This window comes from Microcaecilia unicolor, chromosome 3 (genome assembly GCF_901765095.1).
Source record: "Microcaecilia unicolor chromosome 3, aMicUni1.1, whole genome shotgun sequence".
Taxonomy (NCBI): domain Eukaryota; kingdom Metazoa; phylum Chordata; class Amphibia; order Gymnophiona; family Siphonopidae; genus Microcaecilia; species Microcaecilia unicolor.
In genome coordinates, this window is record NC_044033.1 from 422,445,864 (window position 1) to 422,471,975 (window position 26,112).

At 42.8% G+C, this 26,112-nt stretch overlaps 2 protein-coding genes across 4 annotated transcripts in view; one reads left to right on the forward strand and one right to left on the reverse strand.

Annotated features, from left to right (window-relative positions):
• KCNS3 (potassium voltage-gated channel modifier subfamily S member 3) overlaps window positions 1–19,549 on the reverse strand; it is an 83,517-nt gene extending 63,968 nt beyond the window's left edge. The window contains exon 1 of the mRNA XM_030198837.1: window positions 19,485–19,549. The gene's annotated coding sequence lies outside the window, so the exon portion shown is untranslated. The remainder of the gene's footprint in view (window positions 1–19,484) is intronic.
• Window positions 19,550–20,111: 562 nt separating this feature from the next.
• LOC115465185 (zona pellucida sperm-binding protein 2-like) overlaps window positions 20,112–26,112 on the forward strand; it is a 33,990-nt gene continuing 27,989 nt past the window's right edge. Inside the window, exons 1-4 of one of the 3 annotated variants that reach the window (XM_030195591.1) lie at window positions 20,112–20,289; window positions 20,892–20,950; window positions 21,032–21,130; window positions 23,198–23,325. In XM_030195591.1, the coding sequence (XP_030051451.1) occupies window positions 20,267–20,289; window positions 20,892–20,950; window positions 21,032–21,130; window positions 23,198–23,325 (309 nt within the window). In that variant the 5' untranslated portion in view covers window positions 20,112–20,266. Of the gene's footprint in view, window positions 20,290–20,524; window positions 20,542–20,891; window positions 20,951–21,031; window positions 21,131–23,197; window positions 23,326–26,112 lie in introns of those variants that run through there. The other 2 variants (XM_030195592.1, XM_030195593.1) reach the window with 2 other exon arrangements.

Genomic DNA, 26,112 nt, shown 5'->3' on the forward strand with positions numbered 1-26,112 from the left:
GTGGCCGCAGGAGGGGGGACAGACAAGGGTTGTGGCAGGGGTCTGGGCCCAGCACCTGAGCACAAGCCAGGCTGGCAAGAGCCCCTTTTCAAGACCCTTAGTCTCCTGACAATGGCCTCGAGCCTTGCCTCAATCTTCTCCTATACAGGCATAATTCCAGGGGCAGGTGCAGGGCAAGGTGCACCAGCTATACCTGCAGCTGCCTCTGCCCCTGGAATTGATTGAGCCTCCACTTTCTGTACTGGAGGAGGGTCAAGGCAGACCATTGCCCTCACCCTGAGACATTGGAGCCGGCTCTGTGGGTGCTATGGGTGCTTGAGCACCCCCAATATTGAGCAAATTCCTTGATTGTGTCCAGGGAGAGGTCATTTCTATTAGCACCCCCAATAATTTTGAAAAGTTGGCTTCCCTGCCCTGAGAGCCAACACACCCCTCCTGAGGCTAGTCCAGCTGCTCCTGGTGTGGCACAGGGGATCCAGGGTAGACAGGTGGGGGGGGGGGGGAAATTGTGCCCATGGGGCAGTGGTGTGCTGGTAAATTTTTAACAACAGGCTCTCTCAACAGACATAGCCAGCCCTGCAATTTAGGTGGGCCCCATGGTGGACAAGCGGTGCAACACATTCCTCTCTCTCTCCTCCCTCCCCCCTCCCCCCCCAATGTGGGCACACTAGGCATACCTTTGCTGGCAGGGATGCCGAGTCCCACCACCCAACTAAATGGATTACTGACACTCCCTGCTGCTTGTTTCTGGATCTAAGCAGCATGCTAGGAATTCTCACACATACTCTAAAAGAAAAAGAACTGCCGGTACAGAGCCATGTGCTGCAACCCCACAGCAGCAGGAAATGTGTCACAGGGAAGGTTCCGGGCCAGCAGAGCGTGGTTGTGACTATTGCAGCACACAGTTCTGTACTGGCAGCTCTTTCTTTTTAGTGCTCAGAACCACTGCGGGAAGGAGCCATGAGTTTGAAGGGGATGGGGGAGCCAGAAGAAACAAAAGAAAAAAGAATTTATGCTGGGGCACGAGGGGTGGGGGTGGGGTGGGGAATGGGAAGATGAAGGATGCACCCGGTTCAGCAGCGTTTGAGGGGGCAATGCCCCTCTCCCCCCCCCTCAAACTACTCCCATGCTTGCTACCAACAATAAAGAGAAACAACATGCATAGAGCAACTCACCAGCACCTTCTTGCTTCTTCTTCTGCCACCATCAATAAGTGATGATGTCAAATAGGCATGAATCACCGTATTATACAGTGCATGGAAATAGTGTAAACTATACTTTTGGCGCCACTGTTCACAGTGCTAAAATCCATATTGGAATTTAGAGTGCATTCACATGATATACTGTGTTTCTGGTGATATGACAAATTTGGGGTGCACTGTGACCCAACCCCTTACCCATTTCTATTACATTCTATCTGTGCTGTTCCTGCTTCCTCTCTTCTCAACTATACCTGCAGCACAGCTGTCCATTCCTCCCTCCCCCATTCCCCTCCTCCGCCCTGTATGCAAGTTGGTGTGGGTGTCTCAGTCTGAGTGTGTGTATTAGTATGGGTATGAGTCACTGTCCGCCATAACAGAGCCCAAAGCAGTTCCCCTGGCAAGTGACAGAGAGAAAATGTGCCCTCAACACCAGATTCCACTGACTTGAGCATTCTGGGGGTGAGCATTTGGATTGAGGGGGGAATTAGATCCAAATTAGCCCAACAGGGTGGATCTAGTCCTGGCCTCACCCCACTGCATGCAGGGACTGGTGGATCTGATTTCTCAATCAGAAAAACAAGGTTACAAGTACCAGAATACATTGAGGTAATCCCAGGATTGGCTCGACCATATCAGTACATGGCAACGCTAATTTGGACAAGCCAGCAAAGGTCTCTGTGTAGAATGCAACAGATAGTGAAGACCTAGAGTATCAATACTGTTAAGGATGCTTTTATTGTGAACCCCATAGACAGCTGTTTGTTACCACCCCTCTCGGCTGGACTGTAGTGATGTGCTCCCAGATACCTGATGGTTGTAGTCGTGGCGAATATCCAGGGAACACACACTCACAGCCGAGGGAGTGGAACAAATAAACTAACCTCGTCCTTTACTCTCAAAGAATAAAGGAGGAAAAGAAGCTAAATTTAGGATTTGTTCCTGAACTGGAAGAACCGCACCTTCAGATTTACAAATTATCTTTTTCTTTATTGAATACAAATGCAAGCAAATTTTTATTCAAATAAACTCAAATTCACAATTAGTGTGAGGTTTAGTAGAACTGCCATAACATAGTCAACATTCAAATGTAGAACTACATGTATACCCTTAACTTTGCTTTTTCACCTAAAAAGGCAGAAAAGAACCTTTTCAGATAAGTATTTAAATTGTCTTTTATCAAAATCAGATATTTGTGGTTATTCTCTTTCCTGATGTAAAAATTGGTCTCTTTGTGTGCACTATTGGTGTTTTTGCAGGGATCTCATAGATTTTTAATATCTGATGGTCTGTTCCTTTGTTTTCCCTTAAAATGTTGTGAAAAAAATAATATATTCCGTTCAACACCCTTGGCAATGTCACTTAGCTATAGTTGAATTTACTTAGATGATGTCTTTCTTGCATTGGAGCTCATCTGGAAATCCTTCAGCGGATGATCTACAGAATTCTTCTTCCTAAAACCTCACTTATAAAGAAAATAAATGGAAGCAAAGTCCTTAAAACTCCCTGCTTGTCCAGGAATGGACTCCACTCTGGTGACAATTAATCAGTTCTCAATACTATGGCCACACTCTCTAATTGAAATAAAATAAGTGAAAGGTTTTCTCACTACAAAACCTATTTCTCACTGTAGATTCCCTGTTCTAAAATCCAGCAGGCTTCACACTGCATTCAGAGATCTCACACAGTAACCCATTCCATATTCAAATGGTGATTGAGCATTGCATCTCACAGACTTCACATATAAACATAACATTTCCCTGCACAGCTATCAGATCAATCTGGAAAATACAGCACTCTCATCCAAAAGCAGGGCTTAATCTGCCACCTGACAAACCTTGTACTGAACTCAGAACATATGCACAAAACACACCTTCCACACAGACACTGCCTGCTAGCAATTTTCTCCAAATAACAGATTCACCTCTCAGTCCTTCCCCTGTGTCACACTTAAAATCCTTACACACTTTTTTTTTTCCTGACACCCTTATAGGCTTTCTCATTTAGTACAATTTCCAGCACAAAGCACAACCTCTCTCACTCTTACCAGGATAGGCAGCCATGTGTCCTCTTAGTACCTTTGCATACAGACTCTCAGTCCACCTTCCATGACCTTAAATTTCCTTAGAACTTAACCATTTCATTCACTGCATGCAGGGACATACCTCTGTTTCACTCCAAACCAAACTAAATTTGGTTTAAACTTTCTCACAGCTTTCTATTAGTACAGCTCTCTCTCACCCAGGACACATCAGTTTTCCCCACATGTATTCAGCAACACAGCCATGAAAAAGGCAGTCTGTTTATTTAAGTACTCACTTCTAAGCTCAAATCATCTCATTCTCAGTACCAAGGCTCACCTTCACTCACTTTCAATATCAAAGTACCTTTTTCCAATGTCACATTTCACTTTAAACTCATAAAATATACTTTTATTCCTCCTACTTTACACAGACACACCATACGTTTTTTCTTTCCCAGACTTCCCTTCTCTATCTGCTCAGCAGTCTCCCTCAAGGTTGCCAGCTGGGAAAAATTTTCCCAGCCCAAAACCAGCCGTAAACCCGCCCAAAAACCGCCCACAGCCAACCCCGCCTCCCGCGTCACCGAATCCCGCCCCTGTGTCACATAACCCCGCCCCCATGTCACTAACCCTGCCTCCCGCATCACTAGCCCCGCCCCCAACATCACTCCTGACGTCGACCCCGCCCCTGAAAGGCTTCTATTGGACCAAATTGGACCAATAGAAGCCCCGGCAGCGGGAAAACCGGCCAATTGGCGGCCGCGAAAACCCACCCAATCCCTCACCGCGGTCGCTCAAAAACCCACCCAAATCCCCGCAACCCACGCGATTCAAAAATTCCCCGCAGCCGTTTCCGAAAAGCCGCCCAATTCTGCGGCTTAACCGCAACCCTGGCAAGTTTGGTCTCCCTGGCAACTCACCCCCCCTAGAGGAACACCTGACATCACTCAGCTTGTCAGCTAAAGACTGTTTTTTTTTCCTCTGATCTGTTTAGAATCTCCCTCCCCCATAGAAGTAAATGCAAAACTTCCTATACAGAGAATTTCAAAGTCAATTTTAACCTGACTTGTACCCAAAACAGAAAGGAACATTTTAAAGTACAATCCCCACCTAATCATGGTTTGTTTCTTGAAAAATAAAACCACATTTAAGAAACATCTCACACTTTCTTCAGCTAACTCCATTAACAATTCCCAAACTAAACTTTAAACCTTTTCCAGCCAGCACCATCCACCAAAACCCTGGAACAAGCCCCCCCCCCCCCCCCCCCAGAGCCCCAGGAAAAAAACATTTAATATATGTTATGTTACCATATATTACACTGTTCATGATTAATTCTGTAGTATATCAAGTGTACAAATAAATAAAATAAACAAAAATGATCTGTTATATTTCACTCTGATAAAAACGGTTTGACCCCTTGACAGTTGATATCTTGTCCTTACAAACTGAGTAAAATTGAACAATGAGACTTACAAAAGAGGCCTATTTAAAAAAGAAAGGAGAAAAGAAAAGTGCCCCTATGACAGCTTCTCCACTTTTTGAAGAACTTATGTTTTGTTTTGGTTATTTGGGGGGGGGGGGGGGTCATAAAGTAGCCCCAGTGAACCAAGGCCCCTTTCTATGAACATAGCAAATGAAAATTAAAAAAAAAAGCACATAGTAATTACACAGAAGTGCAAGCTGTCTTCAGAATACGCAACCACAGCCACTTAAACTCAAAGAGGCACTTTTACTAAAGCTTAGAACAAGTTTAGCATGTGCTAACAGATATTAGTGTGCGCTAACTGCTAAGAAACCCATTATATCCTATTTCAGGCCTCTATAAGGTCATCTTCCTAAGTATACCCTGATGTGTAAACATGTGGCTGTACTAAAACTGTTTTCTACCAAATAAGGGAGATTCCAAATCCTTCTTCCAAATTCACATTTAATAAAATTGATGACAAAGAATGAACAAATGGAACACTTGTAAATAGAAATAATCTGGATTAGGACTCTTGTCCATACAGAATGAGTCTGTGACTTAATCTTCTCCCAGAGAGGAGAATTATCAAGACCAGATAATGAAGTTCTCACAGACCAGCATCAGCAGGCAGCATCGGCAGAAGCTAACAATCAACAGCTGCAGTCAACAGGTAAAAAAAATCACTATGGCTTTCTTTCTATGTTTGAAGGGAATACTAAGCAGCCAGGCGATGCCTCAGTGCAGAGTGTTCAGGCATCCTGTATACACACTGGATTAATTATTTAGGGATAGTTCTAACAGCCAGTTGCCATGTCCTTCCACTGTATCTCCACAGAGATCACTCAGAGGGAGGGGAAAACCTGTTCCTCCCAGCATGCCCAGGGGCAGGTATCTTCAACAAGCTGCCAGTATTGAGAGCAGGCACAGGCGATTATAAAGGTTAATCACTGAGGACCACCAGACAGTGGCGTAGCTACGTGGGGCAAGGGGGCCTGGGCCCCCGTAGATTTGGCCCTGGACCCCCCTGCCGATGACCCTCTTGACCCCCCTCCCGTCGCCAACCCACCGTCGCCATCGCTTGCCTTTGCTGGCGGGGGACCCCAACCCCCGCCAGCCGAGGTCCTCTTCTTCTCGCAAAAGGCTTCCTTCTGTTTCTGACGTCCTGCAGGAAGCCTTTTGCGAGAAGAAGAGGACCTCAGCTGGTGGGGATTGGGGTCCCCCGCCAGCAAAGGGAGGCGACGGCAACGGCGGGTTGGTAGCGAGAGGGGGGGTTGAGAGGGTCGGCGGCGGGGGGGGCAAAGCTGGTGGCAGCAGCGGGTTTTGCAATGGCGGGGGGGTCGTCGGAGCCAGGGGGGCTAAAATGTGCCCCCTCACCTCGGGCTCTGAATCCCCCTCCCATCGAAGTCTGGCTATGCCCCTGCCACCAGAATACAGGAATCTAGTCCATTTTACACAAATCAAAATTACAGACATGAATTCCATTACCATATATAGAGCAAAGGCTGTCCCATGCAATGGGGATAACACACTCCCCATCTGGTGTCCGTAGATACCACTATTAACACTTTTACCAATAACTAATCAATACCTATAGGCTTCTTGGAATTTAGCACACACTAATTCTGTTAGCACATGCTAAATGTTAGTTAAAAAAAAGCCCCAAAGTGTGACATGTGTTATGTTCACAGAGCAACAACAAGAGGACCTCTGCAGCCCCAAACATATCACCTCCCACCCTCAGAGAAACAGCAAAAGAGGCTCAGTGGCTCCATCACGTCACCTCTCAGTGAAAGCTTATAGGTAGGGATCCCCAAGCCCCTCTTACCATTTCTCTGAGGCTGGGAGGTTTCCAACCCTAGAGAAACAGGATGAAGGGCTCAGCAGACCCAACATATCCTCTTCCAATCCCAGAGAAACAGCAAGAGGGGCTTGGGAGCCTCAACATATCCCCTCTCAACCCCAGGGCAATAACAAGAAGTGCTCGACAACTCCATCATATTACCTCTTAGTGGGAGCTTAAAGATTAGAGTGGCCATACTCAAAGAAACAAGAAGAGGAGCTTGGCAGCTCCATTCAACTCTCCTAATGACATTTGCCTACCCCACAAACACTCCTTTCTCTCTGTCCCATCATGTCTTCCTCATTGTGTTCTCCTGTTTCCCAAACTTCCTTCAAACCACACCCTTACTTTGTTCTCTCTTCCCTTCTGTCCCCCTTTTAACAAATGCATACCCATTCCTCTCTTTTTTCCAATACTGCCCCTTCCCCTCATTACACCAAAATCTCCTCTCTGTACTCCACCCCTTCCTCTCTCCATCACGATCACTTTTCTCCTGCTGTACCCATTTATCCCAACCTCACAGTAAAGTTTTTTTTTTCTTTAACCAGCACTGAGGTTGCAAGTTCTAGGCTGAGGAACCAGAGCAAGGCTGCAGCCACAGTTGCAATTGGACCTCTTGACCTGTCTGCACAGCCAGTGGTTTAGAAAAAGCCAGAGGAAGGTGCTGCTTTTCTGTTGGTGGTTGGTCAGCACAGAGCTAGCACCTCAGACCAGGGCAGCCCCTTGTAGGTTCTTGGTTTATGTTAATGTTAATCTGCTTCTTTTCTCCTCTGGGCCTTTTCTTATCTGCTCTGTCTCATCCACAGTACCTCCTCTTCTTCTGTCTTCTTTTTTCTTTTGATGCTACTACTACTACTTATCATTTCTATAGCGCTACAAGGCATACGCAGTGCTGTACACCATACTCAAAAGACTGTGTTAAAGACTCTCTCCCCTCTTCCCTTGGTGTGAATTAATCTTTCACCTTATTATCTGTAGGGCTCACAAAGATGCAGAGTCTCACTCATTAAGGCCCCAATGCTCAATAGTAAACACGGGCGTTAGAGGTCATTAGCACTGTACTAGCACCCGAATTTAGCTGTGCAGAATGTTCAGAGGGGTCTAGCATGGGAAACGAATGCACCAGGCACTAGCGCAGATAGCATGCAAATGTAACCAAGCTCATGTTAATGAGGTCATTTTGTATTCCTCCCTCAATGCTCAGAAAAGAGTGCCCAAAACAAAACTGCCTTACCGCTGCAAAAAAAAAAAAAAATGCCAGATTGGAGCAGGCATTAGAGTGTTGGAAGAGAGGATTTCTCATGATTCTCATGCTTCTCTCATGATTCTTTCTGCAAAATCTGCCCATTCTTACCGCTTTTGGAATCAGAAGGAAGCCCGTGCAAGCCCTTAAGTGCTGGCGTTGAGAAACAGCAGCCCCATGTGAAGGCACACATTGGCATCTGTTTCCTGCATCTAAATATAAGCATCATGTGTGCTTCATGTTCGGGTTTTACCAGGCACATGCACACAGGAGCCGAGCTTACCGCAGAACTCTTCTGCGCATGTGCCAAGCAAGGCACAATCCTCCTGCGTCAAATCACAATCCTCCCGCCAAACTCCCTGATGCTTAATGCTATGAGCGCACCTATATTTGCATCTCATTAGCATTGAGCATTAGGGTGTTGGTCTTCTGCAGTATTCGGAATAGCACTGGGGATTTGAGCATCGGGGCCTAAGGCTAAAGGGTCATGGATTTCATACCTTTCTGTGGTAGAACCAAAGCAGTTTACATACTCTATGCAGGTACTTTCTCTGTCACTACTAGGCTCACAATCTGCTTTTGTACCTGGAGCAATTGAGGGTTAAGTGTCTTGTCCAGGGCCAAAAGGAGCTGCAGTGGGAATTAAACCCAGTTTCACAGGTTCACAGACCACTTCACTATTAGGCTACTCCTCCACTCCACTCATTAGAGTATGTCATATTCATTTGAGGGCTTTCTCTCACTCAGGAGCATCAGAACATCGTTTTGGTTGTAGGGAGCCAAACAAACCAAACTGCAGCCCCACCACATAGCTGAAAAAATAAAAGCAAAAGAGGCTTTGTTCAGGAAATACAAAAGAACGCAACGAGAGGATCACGGAAAAGATTATCGGATTAAACTCAAAGGAGAGCAATATTTTTACTTGTATATCCCTGTAAATGTATAGTAAAATATGTGGGAATTAAGTATATTTTTTTCGCACCAGAACAGCTGAAAGCCTTCATAGACCTGAAAAGAGTAACTGAGTTATAATATCAGAAGGCATCATAAATTTATCGGTGGAAGGGTAAATAGCCTTTCTTTTTTCTTTTTTACTGATTTCCCTGATCATTTCATTTCCACTCCCCCCTCCTATAGTGGTCTAAGGAAGGGACAAAAGAATATGTTTTTGTTACTTATGATTCTCTATGAAGAGTATATATTTTTAATATAACATATTTGATTTCTTTTGTATCCTGAGTTACATGTAACAAGATTTATGCTTGTGTAAAATTATAAATGAATAAATAAAAAATAAAAAATACTCAAAGGAGCGAAGAGGGAAATACGGCTAGCGAAAGCACAAGTGGAAGAAAAAATGACTAAAGATGTAAAGAGAGGTGACAAAACCTTTTTCAGATATATTGGAGAAAGGAGAAGATAGAGGAATGGAATTGCGAGACTGAAAGATAATGTGAATAGCTATGTGGAAAGTGATGAAGATAAAGCGAATGTGCTAAACAATTATTTCTCTTCGGTATTCACGGAGGAAAATCCTGGAGAAGGACCGCGGTTGGCTGCCGAGGGAACGTCTGAGAATGAAGTGGATACTGCGCCGTTTACGGAAGAAAGAGTTTATAAACAGCTGGAGAATCTGAAGGTGAACAAAGCCATAGGGCTGGATGGGATATATCCCAGGATACTGAAGGAGATCAGTATCCACAAAAGTGGAGACAGGGAAGAAGTGGGAAACTACAGACTGGTAAGTCTCACATCAGTGGTAGGAAAATAATAGAGTCGCTGCTGAAAGAAAGGATAGTTAACATTCTAGAAACCAACAGGTTACAGGGCCCAAGGCAACATGGCTTTACCAAAGGAAAATCCTGCCAAACAAATTTTATTGACTTTTTTGACTGGGTGACCAAAGAACTGGATGAGGGACGTGCGCTAGATGTAATCTACTTCGACTTCAACAAAGCCTTTGATACGGTCCCCCACAGAAGACTCGTAAATAAGCTGAAAGGGTTGAACTTAGGACCAAAAGTGGTAAACTGGATAAGAAACTAGTTGACTGACAGGTGGCAGAGGGTGGTGGTAAATGGAATCCGTTTGGAGGAAAGGAAGGTGAGTAGTGGAGTTCCTCAGGGGTCAGTGCTGGGGCCTATTCTGTTTAATATATTTGTGGGAGATATTGCTGAAGGGTTGGAAGGAAAGGTGTGCCTTTTTGCGGATGACACAAAAATAGCCAATAGAGTGGATACCCTGGAGGGAGTAAAAACGATGAGAAGGGATCTCCGAACGTTAGAAGAATGGTTGAGAGTCTGGCAGTTAAATGTTATGATTGGGGTCTGAACCCCTCTCAAACTTACCTCTTTCCTGGGGGTCAGCTTCTTAGCTGGCTTCTGTTTCTTTTCTCTGTCCTTTCTGAGCTGGCTCTGTCTCTCTGTGCTGGCAGCTTCCAGCAGCATGGCTCTAATTGTTTCACTATACTGCACCTGTGTGTGTGTTGCCTGAGTTGCTCTACCTCTCTTTGGGTGTACTGGCTTCAAGTGCTTCACAGTGTTGCATTGGTGTGGGTTGGGCCTCTCTGGGTCAGTGTGCTTTTGCCTAGGTCTAGGGAGTGTGACATCATCAGGGAGGGCCTTGATAAGGAAGTGGTGTTGTTTCCTTCAGGGCCTTGGCAACAGTGGTGTTTGCTTTAGGTAGGGTGGTGCAGTGTGCACTTCTGACTTTGTGTCTAGTTTCCCTGCTTGCTTTTGCTAAGGTCCAGGTTAGTGTTAGTGCAGTGTGCACTGGTGACTGTGTGTTTAGCTTTCCTGCTTTTCCCTCTTGGTTTTGGAAGCATTGCTGTGGGTAGGGCTTTGGAAGCTCTGTTGCTGATAGAAGTACTTCAGGGTTTGGTGTTGTTAGGAACACTGCAGAGTTTGCTGTTAGAAGTACTTCTAGTGTTTGTGCTATTGGGAGCATTGCAGTCTTTGCTGTTGGTGTTTGGTGCTTTAGAAGCACTTTTGGCTTATGTGTTAGCTTCACTGCTTTTTCCTTGTGGCCCCCCTGTCTTCCCTTTTAGTGCTAGGAGCTCATCTGGTTGCTTGCCAGAGTAGTGCTTAGGAAGCACCTTGTTAGTTGTATCTAGCTTGCTAGAGCAGTGCTTAGGTAGCTGGTTAGTTTTGTGTTTAGCTTATTAGTGTAGAGCTCTGCTTGTAGCTTGGTGCTTAGTAGCACCTGTGTTAGCTTTGTGTTTAGTTCCCTGCTCTGTTAGTTTAGGGCTTAGGAAGTCCCTTTCTTGAGCAGGGATTAGGAGCTCCTGTTTAGTATAGGGCTTAGGAAGTCCTTTTGTCAGTTTACTGTTAGGAACACTCCTGCTGGTTTAGGGATTGGGAGCACGTAGATCAGTTTAGGTTTAGGAGCACTTCTGTTTCCAGTCCTAGGCCCTAGGTCATCCGGTATCCAGTAAGTCCTGTCGGCTACTCGAACCCAGGAGCTCAACTCCTGGGGGGCTTAGTAGCTAAGTGCAGGTGAAGCTGTGTGGACCAGTCCGGTGTGCTCCAGTCCGGTGTTCCAGTCCTGTGTCCTCCAGTCCGGGGGATTCCAGTCCATGTGTTCCGGTTCGCTGGGCAGTGCCTGCAGTCCCTGCCGGTGTGCTTGCCCAGTGTTGGTTGGTGGGTTTTGCCTGCTGCTGTCGCTCCTCGGCAGCAGCCCAAGGGCTCACGTTTGCTCCAGAGCCCGGCCCCGCGGGCTCTGAACCTGAGAACCTGACATTAAAATTTAATCTTAGGCCTAATAGGGGATATGCAAACAATAGGAAGTACCTAAAACATTAATAGCAAGCAGTACTCCTATATAAGTTACAAAATCTTTATTAGTGAAAATAAATCAGTGCATTAAAAAACTACTAAATAATATCCCTGCAACTCCTCTCCAGATGTGCTTTCACCAGATAATACGATCAGTCTTAGGTTATTCAGCCTTCTAAAAGATTGCATCCAGCACTATGATAAAAAAAAAAAAAAACTGCTGAAACAGAGAAGAGAGGACTGCTGGAAGAGTCACAGGCTCCCTCATGAGGATTCCTTTAATAACTACAAGCTAAAATGCTTTTAAGTACCTTAACCTTTGGATATTGATTTGCTAAAGGCTGCTTTTGTATCTTCTCAGCATGCAGAGCAGTAAACCATGAATAAATAATCTCTCCCTCTCCCAAATCAATAGGAAGGTGTGAAGCAGAATTCACTGATTCCTAGGAAGCTGGCAGGAGCTAGGTGAATGCTTCTAGATTGAGACCACTAACTGATTTCAAATAGCCCACCTTTTTTTAAGTCTCTCCTGCCTTGAATTTGAACTCTTCACCTAGAAGTGAAAGATTCAATAATACTGTAACAATTCATTTGACCCCTACAGTCCCTAGTGAATTTCACCATCTTGGGTGAAGCTCTTCATAAAAGTGGTTAATAAATCAATAAATAAATACATTTGCAGTGTGTGAAGTCTATTGTTCACCTGGAAAATGGCTTTTAAAATTGTGTGGGGGTACACACATATAGACTATTGTGGATGAGCAGGAATAAATTTGTTATGAAAGCTTTTGCATGCTACTAGGGATTATTATAGGATTCTATTTATAGGCACAGAGGGACCCTTTTATTAAGATGTGGTAATCACTAATATTTTTTTTGTTACATTTGTACCCTGCACTTTCCCACTCATGGCAGGCTCAGTGTGGCTTACATATTATATACAGGTACTTATTTGTACCTGGGGCAATGGAGGGTTAAGTGACTTGCTCAGAGTCACAAGGAGCTGCCTGTGCCTGAAGTGGAAATTGAACTCAGTTCCTCAGCACCAAAGTCCACCACCCTAACCACTAGGCCACTCCTCCACTCCACTCCTTACAGCAGGCTAAAATACATTATTGTGACGCAAGCTCAGGCATCCTGCGATAGTTATTGGATATGCACACGCTACCCATGTGCTAAGAACATAAGCGTTGCAATACTGGGACAGACCGAAGGTCCACCAAGCTCAGCGTCCGGTTTCCAACAGTGGGGTCACAAGTACCCGGTAAGATCCCAAAACAGTACACCAATGAAAAAGGACATTGTCTTTTCTTACAGCATAATTCCTATGTTGCAGAAATTCTTGGAACCATTGCAAAACTAACCTCCCCCCCCCCCCCCCCCCCCCCCCACACACACACACCCACACCAGCAGCACTCAATCTTAATAGTACCAGGTCACGGTCTACTGCATCAAAAGCAGCAGATATATCAAACTGTAATAACGTGGAAAGTCAACACCAATAACAAAGATTCAGTACTATGATACACCCAAAACCCAAACTGAGATGTATGTGAACATGAAAACTTGTCTATATGCTCAGAAAATAATCCGCCTACATAGGATTCAATTAGTTTACTCAGAAAACTCACTACTGGTCGAAAATTGGAAGGTATAGGATCAAGACAAGTACCCTTAAAAATGTGGGTCAGAATAATGTTGTCCATATCTAAAGGTAAGGAACCTTGCTGTAGTAATTCATTAGCTCGTAACATGATCCAACAAACAGAATCATCAGGGGCTTTTGATATTAGACACATGAGAACTACATCTAAGAAACATTGAGAGTCAGAAACTTTATTCAGTAACATTTTAACCTTCTCAGCAGTAATAGGAGGCAAAAAATGCCATAGACAGTTTAACAAAACAGGTTTCTGGGCTACTATCCACATAGAATGGTTATTACTAGAGTTGATGGATTTTTCCAGAGCCCTGGTAGGAGGGAGGTCCCTGTCAATGGGCTGGAGTGGGATGTCCCTGGGTGGGGGGAGACCCAGCCCAAGGAAGGAGTGTTGGAATAAAAAGCAAAGAGATAGTGTAGTAGATAGTATCTCTGTGTAGAGTGACAGCAGGGGTGGAGAATAAAATAAATGGTGGGGAGGTACATGAGGTATTTTGTCAGCCTGCAGGTCTTTGGTTCCTGTATCCCTGCCGGGACCCTTGGGAGTATTGGGGGGTGCTGGAGTGAAGGAAATACAGGCTGGCTACAAGAGTAGTTGCTACCCCTATAAGTGGCAACTGGCAAGAGGAGTTAGGCTTTGGGTGGACAGAGGACAGTCCAGCCTGGAAATGGAACTGGGACAGAGTGTAGCCTTGGAGAGGTGCACTGCTGGTGGCAAGGACAGTCAACATGGGACTGTGCCTAAAAATTATCATGTGGCGAAAAGGAGTAGAGGTCACAGCCTGAGATATATTCCTATCATGAAGGGATGGGAAAGTGGACAGGTGGCACTGTAAATATGTACAATATAAATCTCAAGTGAAAGGGAAGTGAGATTGATCATTTCATCCCACTAGAGGATGTTATGGAACTGTAAATATCTAAAAGTTGAATTGTTGTCAAACTGGTTGCCAAAGTTACAGTCAAGTTGGAGTTGTATTTTCAATAAACTTCTGTCTGAAGTACCATGTGGTCCTTGGAACAGCAGTGAGAGGGTGCTCAGACAGAGAAATGACCCCTGACATTCCCACTAGCAACTTCCAACACCTCGGATATCTGTTCTGGACCATTGACCCACTCCCAAGCTCGATGGATGGAAGCATGACTGTATGAGTGAAAAGCCAGTGGTAACTGAATAGTGCAGTGAGAGAAAGAAATTGGTCCTCTGTGATTCAGACCCAGGTGGCGGACTGTCAGACCCAGGGTTACACAAACTGGTACCCAGCATGGGTCTGTGCTTTATGGACCCAGGCAGGACCTTGGAGCTAGCTGGGACCACGAGGCCCGGGTTAGAAGTATAACCCACAAAGGACATTTGACATACAATGCAGCCCCTCATAGTGCAGTACACCTTAACACACCACCCCCATTGTAACTGAAGAACATTGGTGAAGTAGCACATTATCTATTGTCCCCCCTAAAATGCAACAGCAAACTTGTGCCAGTGGTGCTGTGAGGGAAAAGGAACGAAGTCTGGAGTTAGCAGTGGAGGAGAAGGGGGACGACAAGAGAGATTTGTCCAGTGAGCGGAGTTCACGGGGAGGAATGTAGGGAAAGATGAGAATGCAGAGGCAATGGGGAGCTGCAGAATGGATGCATTTAAAGGTCAGTAAGAGAAGATTGAATTGTATGCAGAAGCGGACAGGGAGCCAGTGAAGTGAGTTGAGTAGTGGGCTAGTGTGGGTATAACGATTTTGGCAGAAAATAAGTTGTGATGCAGAATTTTGGACAGACTGGAGAGGAGAGAGATGGCTGAGAGGAAGACCAGTGAGAAGTAAATTGCAATAATCCAAACGAGAGGTGACAAGGGTTTGGACAAGGGTTCTGGTAGCTTATTCAGAAAGGAAGGGACGGATTTTGCTAATGTTGTAGATAAAGAAACGACAGGTTTTGGCGATCTGTTGAATATGGGCAGAGAAGAAGAGAGGAATCAAAGATGACTCCAAGGTTACGAGCCGAATACCTATAACGAATATGCATGTAATATTGTTTTGTTTGCTCCTTAATTTCCTCCTGTTCTATGCTACCATATGGCTCCAGAAAAAGTAGGACACATTGATCCAGTCCGGGTTTTGCTTCCATTGAAAGCAATGGAAGTAAAACCCAGACTGGCTCAATCTGTCCTCCTTTTTCTGGAGCCATATGGTAACCCTATATTTGTTGTAATCTTGTTTTTTACTAAGATGTTTTATCTTTCCTTCCGCATTGTAGTTCTTTTTCTTTTAACCAACATTGTTTTAATTATGAATTATTGTAAACCGCTAAGACCTACTAGTTAGCATTAGCGGTATAGCAAATCAACCTATAAAACTATAGGTTAGATGGAATAGTAGGGTGTATAGCATCACAATATCCATGAGGTGGCAAATACATTTAACACATTCCCTACACCTCCTTCTTGAACCATAATGAGTGTTACAGTGCAATCGTAACTGTACAAGGATGTTCATTATGCATATCAGCAGAGTAAGAGAACAATCATGGCAACCCTTACAACATACACTTTCATTGACCAAACCAGCCAGTTAGGTTTTCAGGATATCCACAAAGAATATTCATGAGAAATATTTCCATGCACTGCCTTCACTGCCTGCAAAGCGCTCTCATGAATAATCATCAGATGAAGATGGTGTGTGACACTCGATGATCCCCAGGTGACGTATGGTTCTTCTGGGTTGTATACTGGAATGCAAGTTTTGACTTCAGTTTCAAAAGGATTGACGGTCTTGTCGTGACGATCTGCCAAACTTTGGAAGACTTGAATAACCTGTATTATTGAATGATTGAGAACTTTCCTGGTATTAATCACCAACAATTTGAAGAAGAACCTTATTGATATATGAACTATTTGTATGAGTACAATTGCTGCGGGGAGGGGGGTGTAGTTTTAGATTGATTGTTTGGGACTATATTGTATTAAAGATTGTGGTTTTGAACAGTGTATGAATAATTGTGAATGGGTTATTATATATTGTGCAAGTATTGTATTAGTCATCAGTGATGGTATGAATAATCATTGGGGATATCCTGTAAACCTCACTGGCTGGGGTGCCTCCAGGACCAGGTTTAGGAACCACTGGTATTTCCCACAAGCTGATGGAGTAACACACTTTAATATACACAAACACTTTTCAGAAGTTTGACTTCAATGTGACAGCTGCACCACTCAATGATGTATAGCTACAGGCCCCATGTTTTAACCAAATGAATATCATGTAAGCCCCTTCTACAAATCCAGGAACTTGGGTGGCATCATTATATGTGTAATGCTACAATGCAGTATGGGAAAGCAAGAAAACAACAATATTTACTGGATCCCCCATTGAGTGTGGCACCCCTGTCACTACCAGTGGAAATCACATTGGCCAAACAATTGTTAGAGATTTCTCCTATTGCTCACGTGCCAGTAGGAGAGGGATCCATGCCAAGAGGTCACAGGTGCACAGGGTACAACAGGAACATAGTGGCATAGTAGATGATAGCAGATAAAGACCTGTACAGTCCATCTAGTCTGCCCATCAAGATAAACTCATTACCTAAGGTATGTGATACTTCTGGTCTTGATTTGGTTTTCCATTTTCAGGGAATAGACCATAGAAGTCTGCTCAGCACTGTCCTTGTTCTCCAACTTCTGAAGCTGAATCTGTCCAGCACAGACCGTAAAAGTTTGCCAGTACTAGCTTTCCTTCCCAATTACCAGTGTTGCTTCCTTATCTCTGCTAAACTTGTTTAGACCCATTCCTTCTAAACAGAATTCCTTTCTGTTTAACCCATGAATTTTTGAATTCCATTACCATTTTCATCTCCTCCACCACCTGCGGAAGGGTATTCCAGGTATCTACCACACTATCCATGAAAAAATACTTCCAGACATTATGTCCTCTAGTTCTAGCACCTTCCTGTCTCTGGAAAAGGTTTGTTTGTGGATTAATACCTTTCAAATATTTGAACATCTGTATCATATCACCCATTTCTCCTTTCTTCCAGGGTATACATGTTCAGGTCAGTAGATCTCTCCTCATACATCTTGCAATGCAAATCCCATACCAGTTTTGTCACATCTTTGAACCACTTCAAGTCTTTTTACATCCTTACTAAGATACAGCCTCCAAAACTGAACACAATACTCCAAGTGGGCCCTCACCAACGACTTGTATAGAGGCATAAACACCTCCTTTCTTCTACTGGTTATACCCCTCTCTATGCAACCTAGCATCTTCTGGCCATGGCCACTGCCTTGTCACACCGTTTTGTCACCTTCAGATCCTCGGATACCATTACCCCAAGGTTCCTCTCCTAAGCTGAGCTTACTTATCTCTCCCCTCCCCTATCCTTTTTTATTGAACTAACAATACATTTTTTATTAGCTTTCGAAGGCAATACCTTTGAAAGTTAGTCAAAATATGTATTGCTATTCCAATAAAAAGGGTATCATCTTTTCTTCTTTTCTTTTCTTTTCTTTATATTTATTATTTTTAAAAGTGGACTAATACAGCTACCACATCACTTTAGCCAAACTTTCTGCTGACAAACAGGACATCAACATCCTGAAATACTAAACACCCAATAATGAAGACAGTAAATGAGACAAACAACATAATTCATACAGTTATTAACTTCAGAGAAAAAATATAACCTCCAAAAGTGTTGACATTTTTAACTAGTCTAAATCTTCTGTAAAAATTGGTTCTAGTACTAATTTACTGCAAGTGACTAAAGAGTGCGTGTGGGTTTGTCTCAAGCCAGTCCTACAGTATCCCTTAATCAGTCAAGGTTTTAGGATATTCATCAATATGCATCAGATAGATTTGCATATGGTGCCTGCTTTTCAGACACATTTATCTCATGGTTATTCATGATGGATACCCTAAAAACCTGACCAGCTGTGTTTGTCCCAGTGACTGAGCTGAGAACCGGTATGTTGGAATTACAGATGAAATTTACTATGAATCAAAAATATATTTCTGTTACCTCAGCATAGATTAAAGGCATGTCAGCTATTGTAGTGGTTCTTATTTTTTAGGCTCTAATATTCTATATTGTGCCAAATTGGTTTCAAACCATCATGAAGTTTGAATCCAGTCTTCAGATCCTAACTCCCACTTTATTGCAAAGCTGAAAAGCATAAAAGATTTCTACTTCATAACATCACATTTGGTTGGTAACACCTGCTGTTCTGAGCTCTATCCATTGTGTGCACTGGAATGCATCTCAACTTCAGAAATGCAAGTTACCTGGTTCCAGGCTGAAGAGTTTGGGCAGCTCTGGTTTTGAATTTACATTCCAAAAGCAATATGGGATTTGTAGTGCCAGATCCTGCCCATTGAAATTAGCACTTCAAGTCCCATAATGCACCAGGATGGGTTGGTCAAAAATTCAAGACTACCCAAAATCTCCAGCCTGGAATTGGGTAACTTGGCATCTCTGTAACCTGTACAGTCAAGTGACTTGGTTTCCCAGAGCTGCTACATTATCCAGCTCCAGGAGGGAGACTTTTGGTCGATCTTTTGTTTTGAAACTACCCTACAAAGCAGTGTGGGACTTATAGTCCCTGATTCTACCCATTGAAATCAGCGCTAGAAGTCCCATAATGCACCAGGATGAAGTGGTCAGAACGTCAGAATTGCTCTAAAATCTCCCTCTTGGCACTGGGTAACTTGGCAGCTCTGGTTTCTGGAGGGACATTGTTGATCAATTCTGGGTTTTGAAGTTATATCCCAGAGAATTGTGCTATTAACAGTCTCTTTCTCTTCACACCTACCAATAAAAGAGTAGCTAAGATACCCTGTTGCAGGAGGGATACTTTTTGACCAGTCCTAGTTTTGAATTTACATCCCCCCCCAAAGCAGTGTGGGATTTGCAGTCCTGGGCAGCCTGGAACGCTCTCCCTAGACCTATCGGAGCAATCCATGACCACCTACCATTCAGAAAAGCACTAAAAACCCATCTATTCAAACAAGCCTACCCCAAAGACCCAGATTAATCTCATGAACCCATCTACCTTACATATACTGAAGAGAAAACGACATTGACCCAGACTCTTATCTCCCACCTTACCCTCCTCTCTCTATCACCTGTCTCTACTTACCTACCCATCCATCCTTCTATTATGTTATACTTAATTTCCTACTTTACATAACAACATTCTGTGTTACCTATTATTATGTAAGCCCCATTGAGCCTGCTTTTAGTGGGAAAGTGCAGGATACAAATATAATAAATAAATAAATACATCTACCCATTGAACTCAACGTCCTAGATCTCCTAAAAGCATCAGGATGGGGCTGTCTATCACATACCCGGTCTGGGTAACTTGGCAGTTTTGGGGGAAAAAACGGGTTAATATAAAAGAGAACGGTGATGGCAAAATAGTACGAGGACGTTTGTACCGTGCTTGGATTATGTCTGGTGTTGGAAAGCATCAGCTATTGTTTGATATGAGAACGGAACAGATAATCAGAAACGTGAAGAATCGAAGTATTATCGAAAGGATGAACTAGCACAGCTTGTCGTCTACTACAGTATTACAATACAAATCCTATCAATTCTAGCCATCCAGTTTCATAGACGGATAATGTGTAAAGGGTTCTCTAAAATAAATATTGAGTTGTTGTTGTTGGGGGTTTTTTTTATAACAAGCGATGAACAGCAAAAATTCCAAACGTGCACTTGGTACTAATTTATTATTTTATAAATGTTTTTGCTAGGATCAGGATAAACTATATTAAATAGGATTGAAGACGTACCCGTCACTGGTTAAAAAAAGGTTAATTGCCTGGGAGGGAAATTTCTGACAACACGATGAATAAATTAAATGGAATCGAAGACCAGGTGCAAAGGATTGATTGTAGGTGCGACAAGTAATGGGCGGGTCGTCTGCTATATTCCTGAAGAGAGGAAAGTTTTCTAGTTCTCTTTATCTTGCAGTGTTCGTTTGTAAAGTGCAGTGGGTTTCTGAATTTTGGTTGTGTTGTTACTGAATTAATAAATACCTTCTGGTCCCTGGAATGCCGTTGAGTTATGGCGAGCAATATTTTGTTTAGGTAAGGGGGGAGGGGGGGGGTTGGGGAGCTGTTGTCTACTAATCCTAAAATCGAGATAAAAACAAAGTGGTGAACAAATTATTATAGAAGACAAGGGGATTATAGGGAAATATGAATATATGTAGGGCGTGGTCTTCCTTTAACCCCGCTACAGTGAGGTTGGAAACACTTGTGATTCGAATGCTTTGTAAATACGATTAACTTATGGAGCATTTTTAATCGGGAACTCTTTCTCCCCATCAGTTCGGTTTCGTAAGCATCTTAACACTTTTTATTATTATTAATGAAATATGTGGGATTTTTTTAAATGGAGGACGATTCTTTTTATTATAATTATTATTATTCCTGGATGTGGTATTCCGGCTTTATTGCAATCCATATGAAACTGAGTAGATTTTGCAGAATATAATTTGAAGTATAATCTATCTGCACACTTGGTTCTAACTATCCTTATTGTCTATTTGTATTTGTTTAGATATATTAAAATGTTTCATTTGTGAAAAAATAGTGGCTTTTCTAAAGGAAAAAAACTGGAGGAGGTTAAACACAAAATTTTGAGACTTAAGGAACCTGTTCTGTTTGCTTTCTTCCCCCTCCTCCAGATTATATTTTTTTGTGGGTATATTTGCCTCTGCAGTATGGACACACAAGCTAGCCACAGGTAAACTGCCTGCTTGAGTCTAATTCCAGTTTCAGTGTTGTGCTTTCAAAAACTGACTTTGTATCTGGTTTGTGCGTTTAGAGTTCATGAGCCTGGAATGTGTGCCCACACTGTCGCTGGCACGGATTTATTTGCGTGCAGGATACGTCCTGGACAAACACGTGAGATTTTCTGCTGTTGGTAAGAATATAGAGGGAATCGAAGGGTCTTGTATAACTTTTACACTCTGATTAGTGTTAAAAGCCTTTTATGTAATATCCAAGCCTGGAGTCTGTAGTTGCCTATGCAGTGGTGCTAAGATTGAAAGAGCAAATCTTGGCTAGAAAGGAACTAGGCTTTTATCTAAAGTTTCATTTAAAAAGAGGCTTCTATTGAACTATTCTATTGTATGGTTATACCCAAATGTTTTAACTTCTAGTATTTTGTATCTTCTTGAGATGTTTGGGGGGAAGGGGGTTGTATTCTATCCACTGTAACCTGTTTGCTCATGGTTGAGATGTACTTACTAAAAGTCACAGCTAAAGACATTTTTGTTTATCACTTCTCTTATCTTTTAATTGGTATTAAAAGATACTATAAGAATGTATGTTGCCAAGGGTTGATTTACTGTTACTTTTTATACATGATGTGCTAAATATGTAATCCAAACTGATCAATCTTTGGCTGATCTTCCTGTCTGGTTCTCCTTATTCCTCTTAAGGAAGGTTGTAAGTTGGTCATTTGTGTGGGATGTTATGCTAGAAGTGTAAGTGTTGAAACACTGAAGTTTTAAATTCAGAGACTTTTAATGGTAAATGCAAACTTGACTTTAACCTTTTTACACCTAAACAGGAAAAGTGGCTTGATTTACTACCAACAAGTGCTCCACAACAACAGCAAATCTCAGGCAGGGTTGGGATACTATAAATCTCGCTAGTATTAAAACTGGCCTGGTGTTAATTTCTTCCTTATTCACAATTCAGTGGGCTAAGAATATGTAGCATTCAGCTATAACCTCAACAACACTATCTGGGTTCTTATAGTTAATTTCGCATGTACATGTTGATATCGAACCAAAATATGGATACACTTCTTTATATGAACTGTGGAAGTATCTGGAAGCCCAAGAGCCCAGTCTTGCAGGGGCAAGTTTAACTTAGCTGGGCTATTCGCTATGATGGCCTACAGGGTATCGGCAGGATGGGACTGTAGTGGCAGGCAAGGAAAGTGAGGAAGGGAAGAATATTAAAGGGGGAGTCGGGAGCCTTGGGGGGGATTGGCAGATTTAAAATCCAAGCGGCCTTTCCCACTAAGGTCCCAGTAGAAGATTGGCAGGCGACCTAGGATGGGAGTGGGTCGTAAGTATATTTAAGTAGGTTTCCCCTGAAGCGCATGGTCATCTGCTCAGAGGCAGTTTACTTGCCTGCCCTCCCTTGCATGTGTGTTGGTTGTGTGCCACTGGGTTCTTGGTCATGGAGGCTTTCCTGGGTCTGAGGTGGCTGATGTCACAGCAGGTGGGCACCTAAGCTATGGGTGTAAATTCATAGGGAGATCCTTGAGGCTCTGAGATTTGGAGGATCAGGTGACACAGTACAGGTAGGTATGGAGGCCCATAACATTGCCCTATTACCAGCATCAAAACTAAGTGGAAATTGTAGGAAAAAGCTCTGGAGAAAACTATAAACCACATTTTTTTTTTTTTTTTAAATCACCAGAGTGTAAATTTCAATTATCAAACACTCAATAACTAGTTACGTGTAACTTGTGCTCATAATATTTTCAATGGACATTCACAGACCTCAGTGGTCTAAATTGCGTACCCCAACACTTTTAATCATCTCACATTTTTGTGTAACCAGTCACCCAACGTGATTAAACAACTGGATACTCATTTAACAGAGTGAGAGTCCCCAGCTCCTAAAGTTATGTGCTGAGGGTCTCTTCAGACGACTCTTGTGGTTTTGTTTTTGTGTAGGGAAAGTGTTTGTTTGTTTTTATGCTAATAGCAATGTGTTTCAGAATTTATATGCTGGGCAGTCATTTTTGTTTTTTTCAGGTATTTCTAGTCCTTAAAATCTGGCCTACCAGAATAACTAACTTTAAAAGTTCTTGTAAATATGGTAATAGGATAGACAGCTGCCATAAAAACTGTTTAAGTGCTTAGAGCACAGCTGATAACCCAAGGTAGAATGAAAGCAGGTATAACTGGGACTCTTCAGGATTTTGTCTGTTTTATTCCTCCCTCAAATCTCCAACACAACTTTCTAGATCAATATGGGAGAGTTCATGAAATCAACAGGGCATTGGCCATGCAGTGTGGTTATACTATCTCGACCGACTTTAGGGGCAACATTGAATTTCGGGCTTCCCTTATTAGCTGCTATTCTCAGATTGTGGTAAGTCTAAATTTACCTTGTTCATTTTTAGTTAGTGATACATTCATTGTCTAGGTTAAGAAGATAGTACAAATGTGTTTTGCGCACCTGCTCTTCTTTTTTGGAAATACTATGGGTCAAATGTATCAAGTTATTTATAGGAAACACTTAGCACCTGGTAGCATCGCATTTACTCTCATCCAGAGGTTTTTCTGAAAGAGGTTTCAGATTCAGAGGCCAAACATCTTAAAGTAGTTCTCAACCCAATCCTTGGGTTACACTCAGCTAGTCAGGTTTTCAGAATACCCGGTGAATATACATGAGACAGATTGCATACACTGTCTCCATTGTATTGAAAATTTCTCATGCATATTCATAGCAGATAACTTAAAAACAAGACTGGCTTGGTGTATATCATGGACTGGACTGAGACCACCACCTGGTTTGGAGCCATGGTTTTCAAACCCATCTTGGGGGACCACCAACCAGTTGGGTTTTAACCCAAGAGAAATTTTGCATATAATGGAGGTGTCAGGCAAGCAACTCTCTCTCATGCATATTTATCTAACAGTATCCCAAAACCTGACTGGCTGGTAATCCCCTGGAACAGATTTGAGAGCTAATGTCCAGAGGTTTATGAATATGCATGATAATTTTACATGTATTTGAAAATGGCAAGAGGTTTCCATTACAGTAATCTTGATGCTCTTTCGAGAAGAATTGAAAAGTTGGTCTGTCTTCAAATTATCTGCACTCTGGGTATAAGCAGGATTCCATGATATGAATACTCTAGATCAGGTGTTCTCAACACACACCTAGCCAGTCAGTTTTTGGAATGTCAACAATATGCAGAAGTTGAATATGCATATTTGCATACAATGGAGGTAGTACATGCAAATTTATTATGGCTGAGATATATCCTGAAAACCTGACTGGCTAGCTATGTACCAAGCAGTGGGTTGACAAACACTGCTCTAGATAAATGTGAGACGGTGCTCCCAGGCAGGAAGAAAAATGATCAGTTCGATGACTGACCTGATCAGTGTAGCTGAAATTGTGATCTAGAATAGAGAGGTGTGACCAGCAGAAGAAAGGAAGTGTTGATGCCCCAGTGCAAGTCATTGGTAAACAGTAATGGAATTTTAAAATGCGTGGGATAAACATAAAGGAATCCTGTTCAGAAGGAATTGATCCTCAGAAGCTTAGAGATTGGCTAGCAGCACTGGTGGTTGGTAGGCGGGGCTAGTGCTGGGCAGACTTCTACGGTCTGTGCCCTGATAATGGCAGATACAAATCAAGGTCAGGCATACATATAAAATAGCACATATGAGTTTATCTTGTTGGGCAGACTGGATGGACCGTACAGGTCTTTCTGCCATCATCTACTATGTTACTATGTAATGGGTAATAAATAAGCTACACTAATCCAGGCTGTATGGTAGCCATAAGTACATAAGTATTGCCATACTGGGACAGACCAAAGGTCTATTAAGCACAGCATCCTGTTGCCAACAGTGGCCAATCCAGGTCAAATACCTGGCAAGATCCCCAAAACTACAAAACAGTTTATGCTGCTTAACCCAGAAATAGTGGATTTCCTCCAAATCCAATTTAATAATGGTCTATGGACTTTTCCTTTAGGAAACCATCCAAACCTTTTTAAAACTCTGCTAAGCTGACAGTCTTTACCACATTCTCTGGCAACAAATTCCAGAGTTTAATTACACGTTGAGTGAAGAAACATTTTCGCAGATTCATGTTAAATTTACTACTTTGTAGCTTCATCCCGTGCCCCCTAGTCCTAGTATTTTTGAAAAGCGTAAACTGACGCTTCACATCTACTCTTTACACTCCACTCATTATTTTATAGATCTCTATCATATATCCCCTCAGCCGTCTTTTCTCCAAGCTGAAGAGCCCTAGCTGCTTTAGCCTTTCCTCATAGGAAAGTCGTCCCATCCCCTTTATCTTTTTGTCACCCTTCTCTGCACCTCTTCTAATTCCACTATATATTTTTTGAGATATAGGCAACCAGAAATGAACACAATATTCGAGCTGCGGTCACACCATGGAGCGATACAAAGGCATTATAACGTCCTCCTTTTTGTTTTCCATTCCTTTCCTAATAATACCTAACATTCTATTTGCTTTCTTAGCTGCCACAACACACTGAGCAGAAGGTTTCAATGTATCATCAGTGATGACACCTAGATCCCTTTCTTGGTCAGTGACTCCTAACGTGGAACCTTGCATGATGTAGCTATAACTCGGGTTCCTCTTTCCCGCATGCATCACTTTGCACTTGCTCACATTAAATGTTGTCTGCCATTTAGACACCCAGTCTCTTAAGGTCCTCGTGTAATTTTTCACAATCCTCCTGTGATTTAACGACTTTGAATAACTTTGTGTCATCAGCAAATTTAATTACCTCACTAGTTACCCCCCATCTCTAGGTTATTTATAAATATGTTAAAAAGCAGCAGTCCCAGCACAGACCCCTGGGGAACCCCACTACCCATTGAAAATACTGACCACGTAACCCTACTCTGTTTTCTCTCTCTTAACCAGTTTTTAATCCACAATAGAACACTACCTCCTATCCCATGACTCTCCAATTTCCTCTGGAGTCTTTCATGAGGTACTTTGTCAAATGCCTCCTGAAAATCCAGATACATAATATCAACCAGCTCACCTTTGTCCACATGTTTGTTCACCCCTTCAAAGAAATGTAATGGATTGGTGAGGCAAGATTTCCGTCACTAAATCCATGTTGGTTTTGTGTCATTAATCCATGTTTTTGAATGTGCT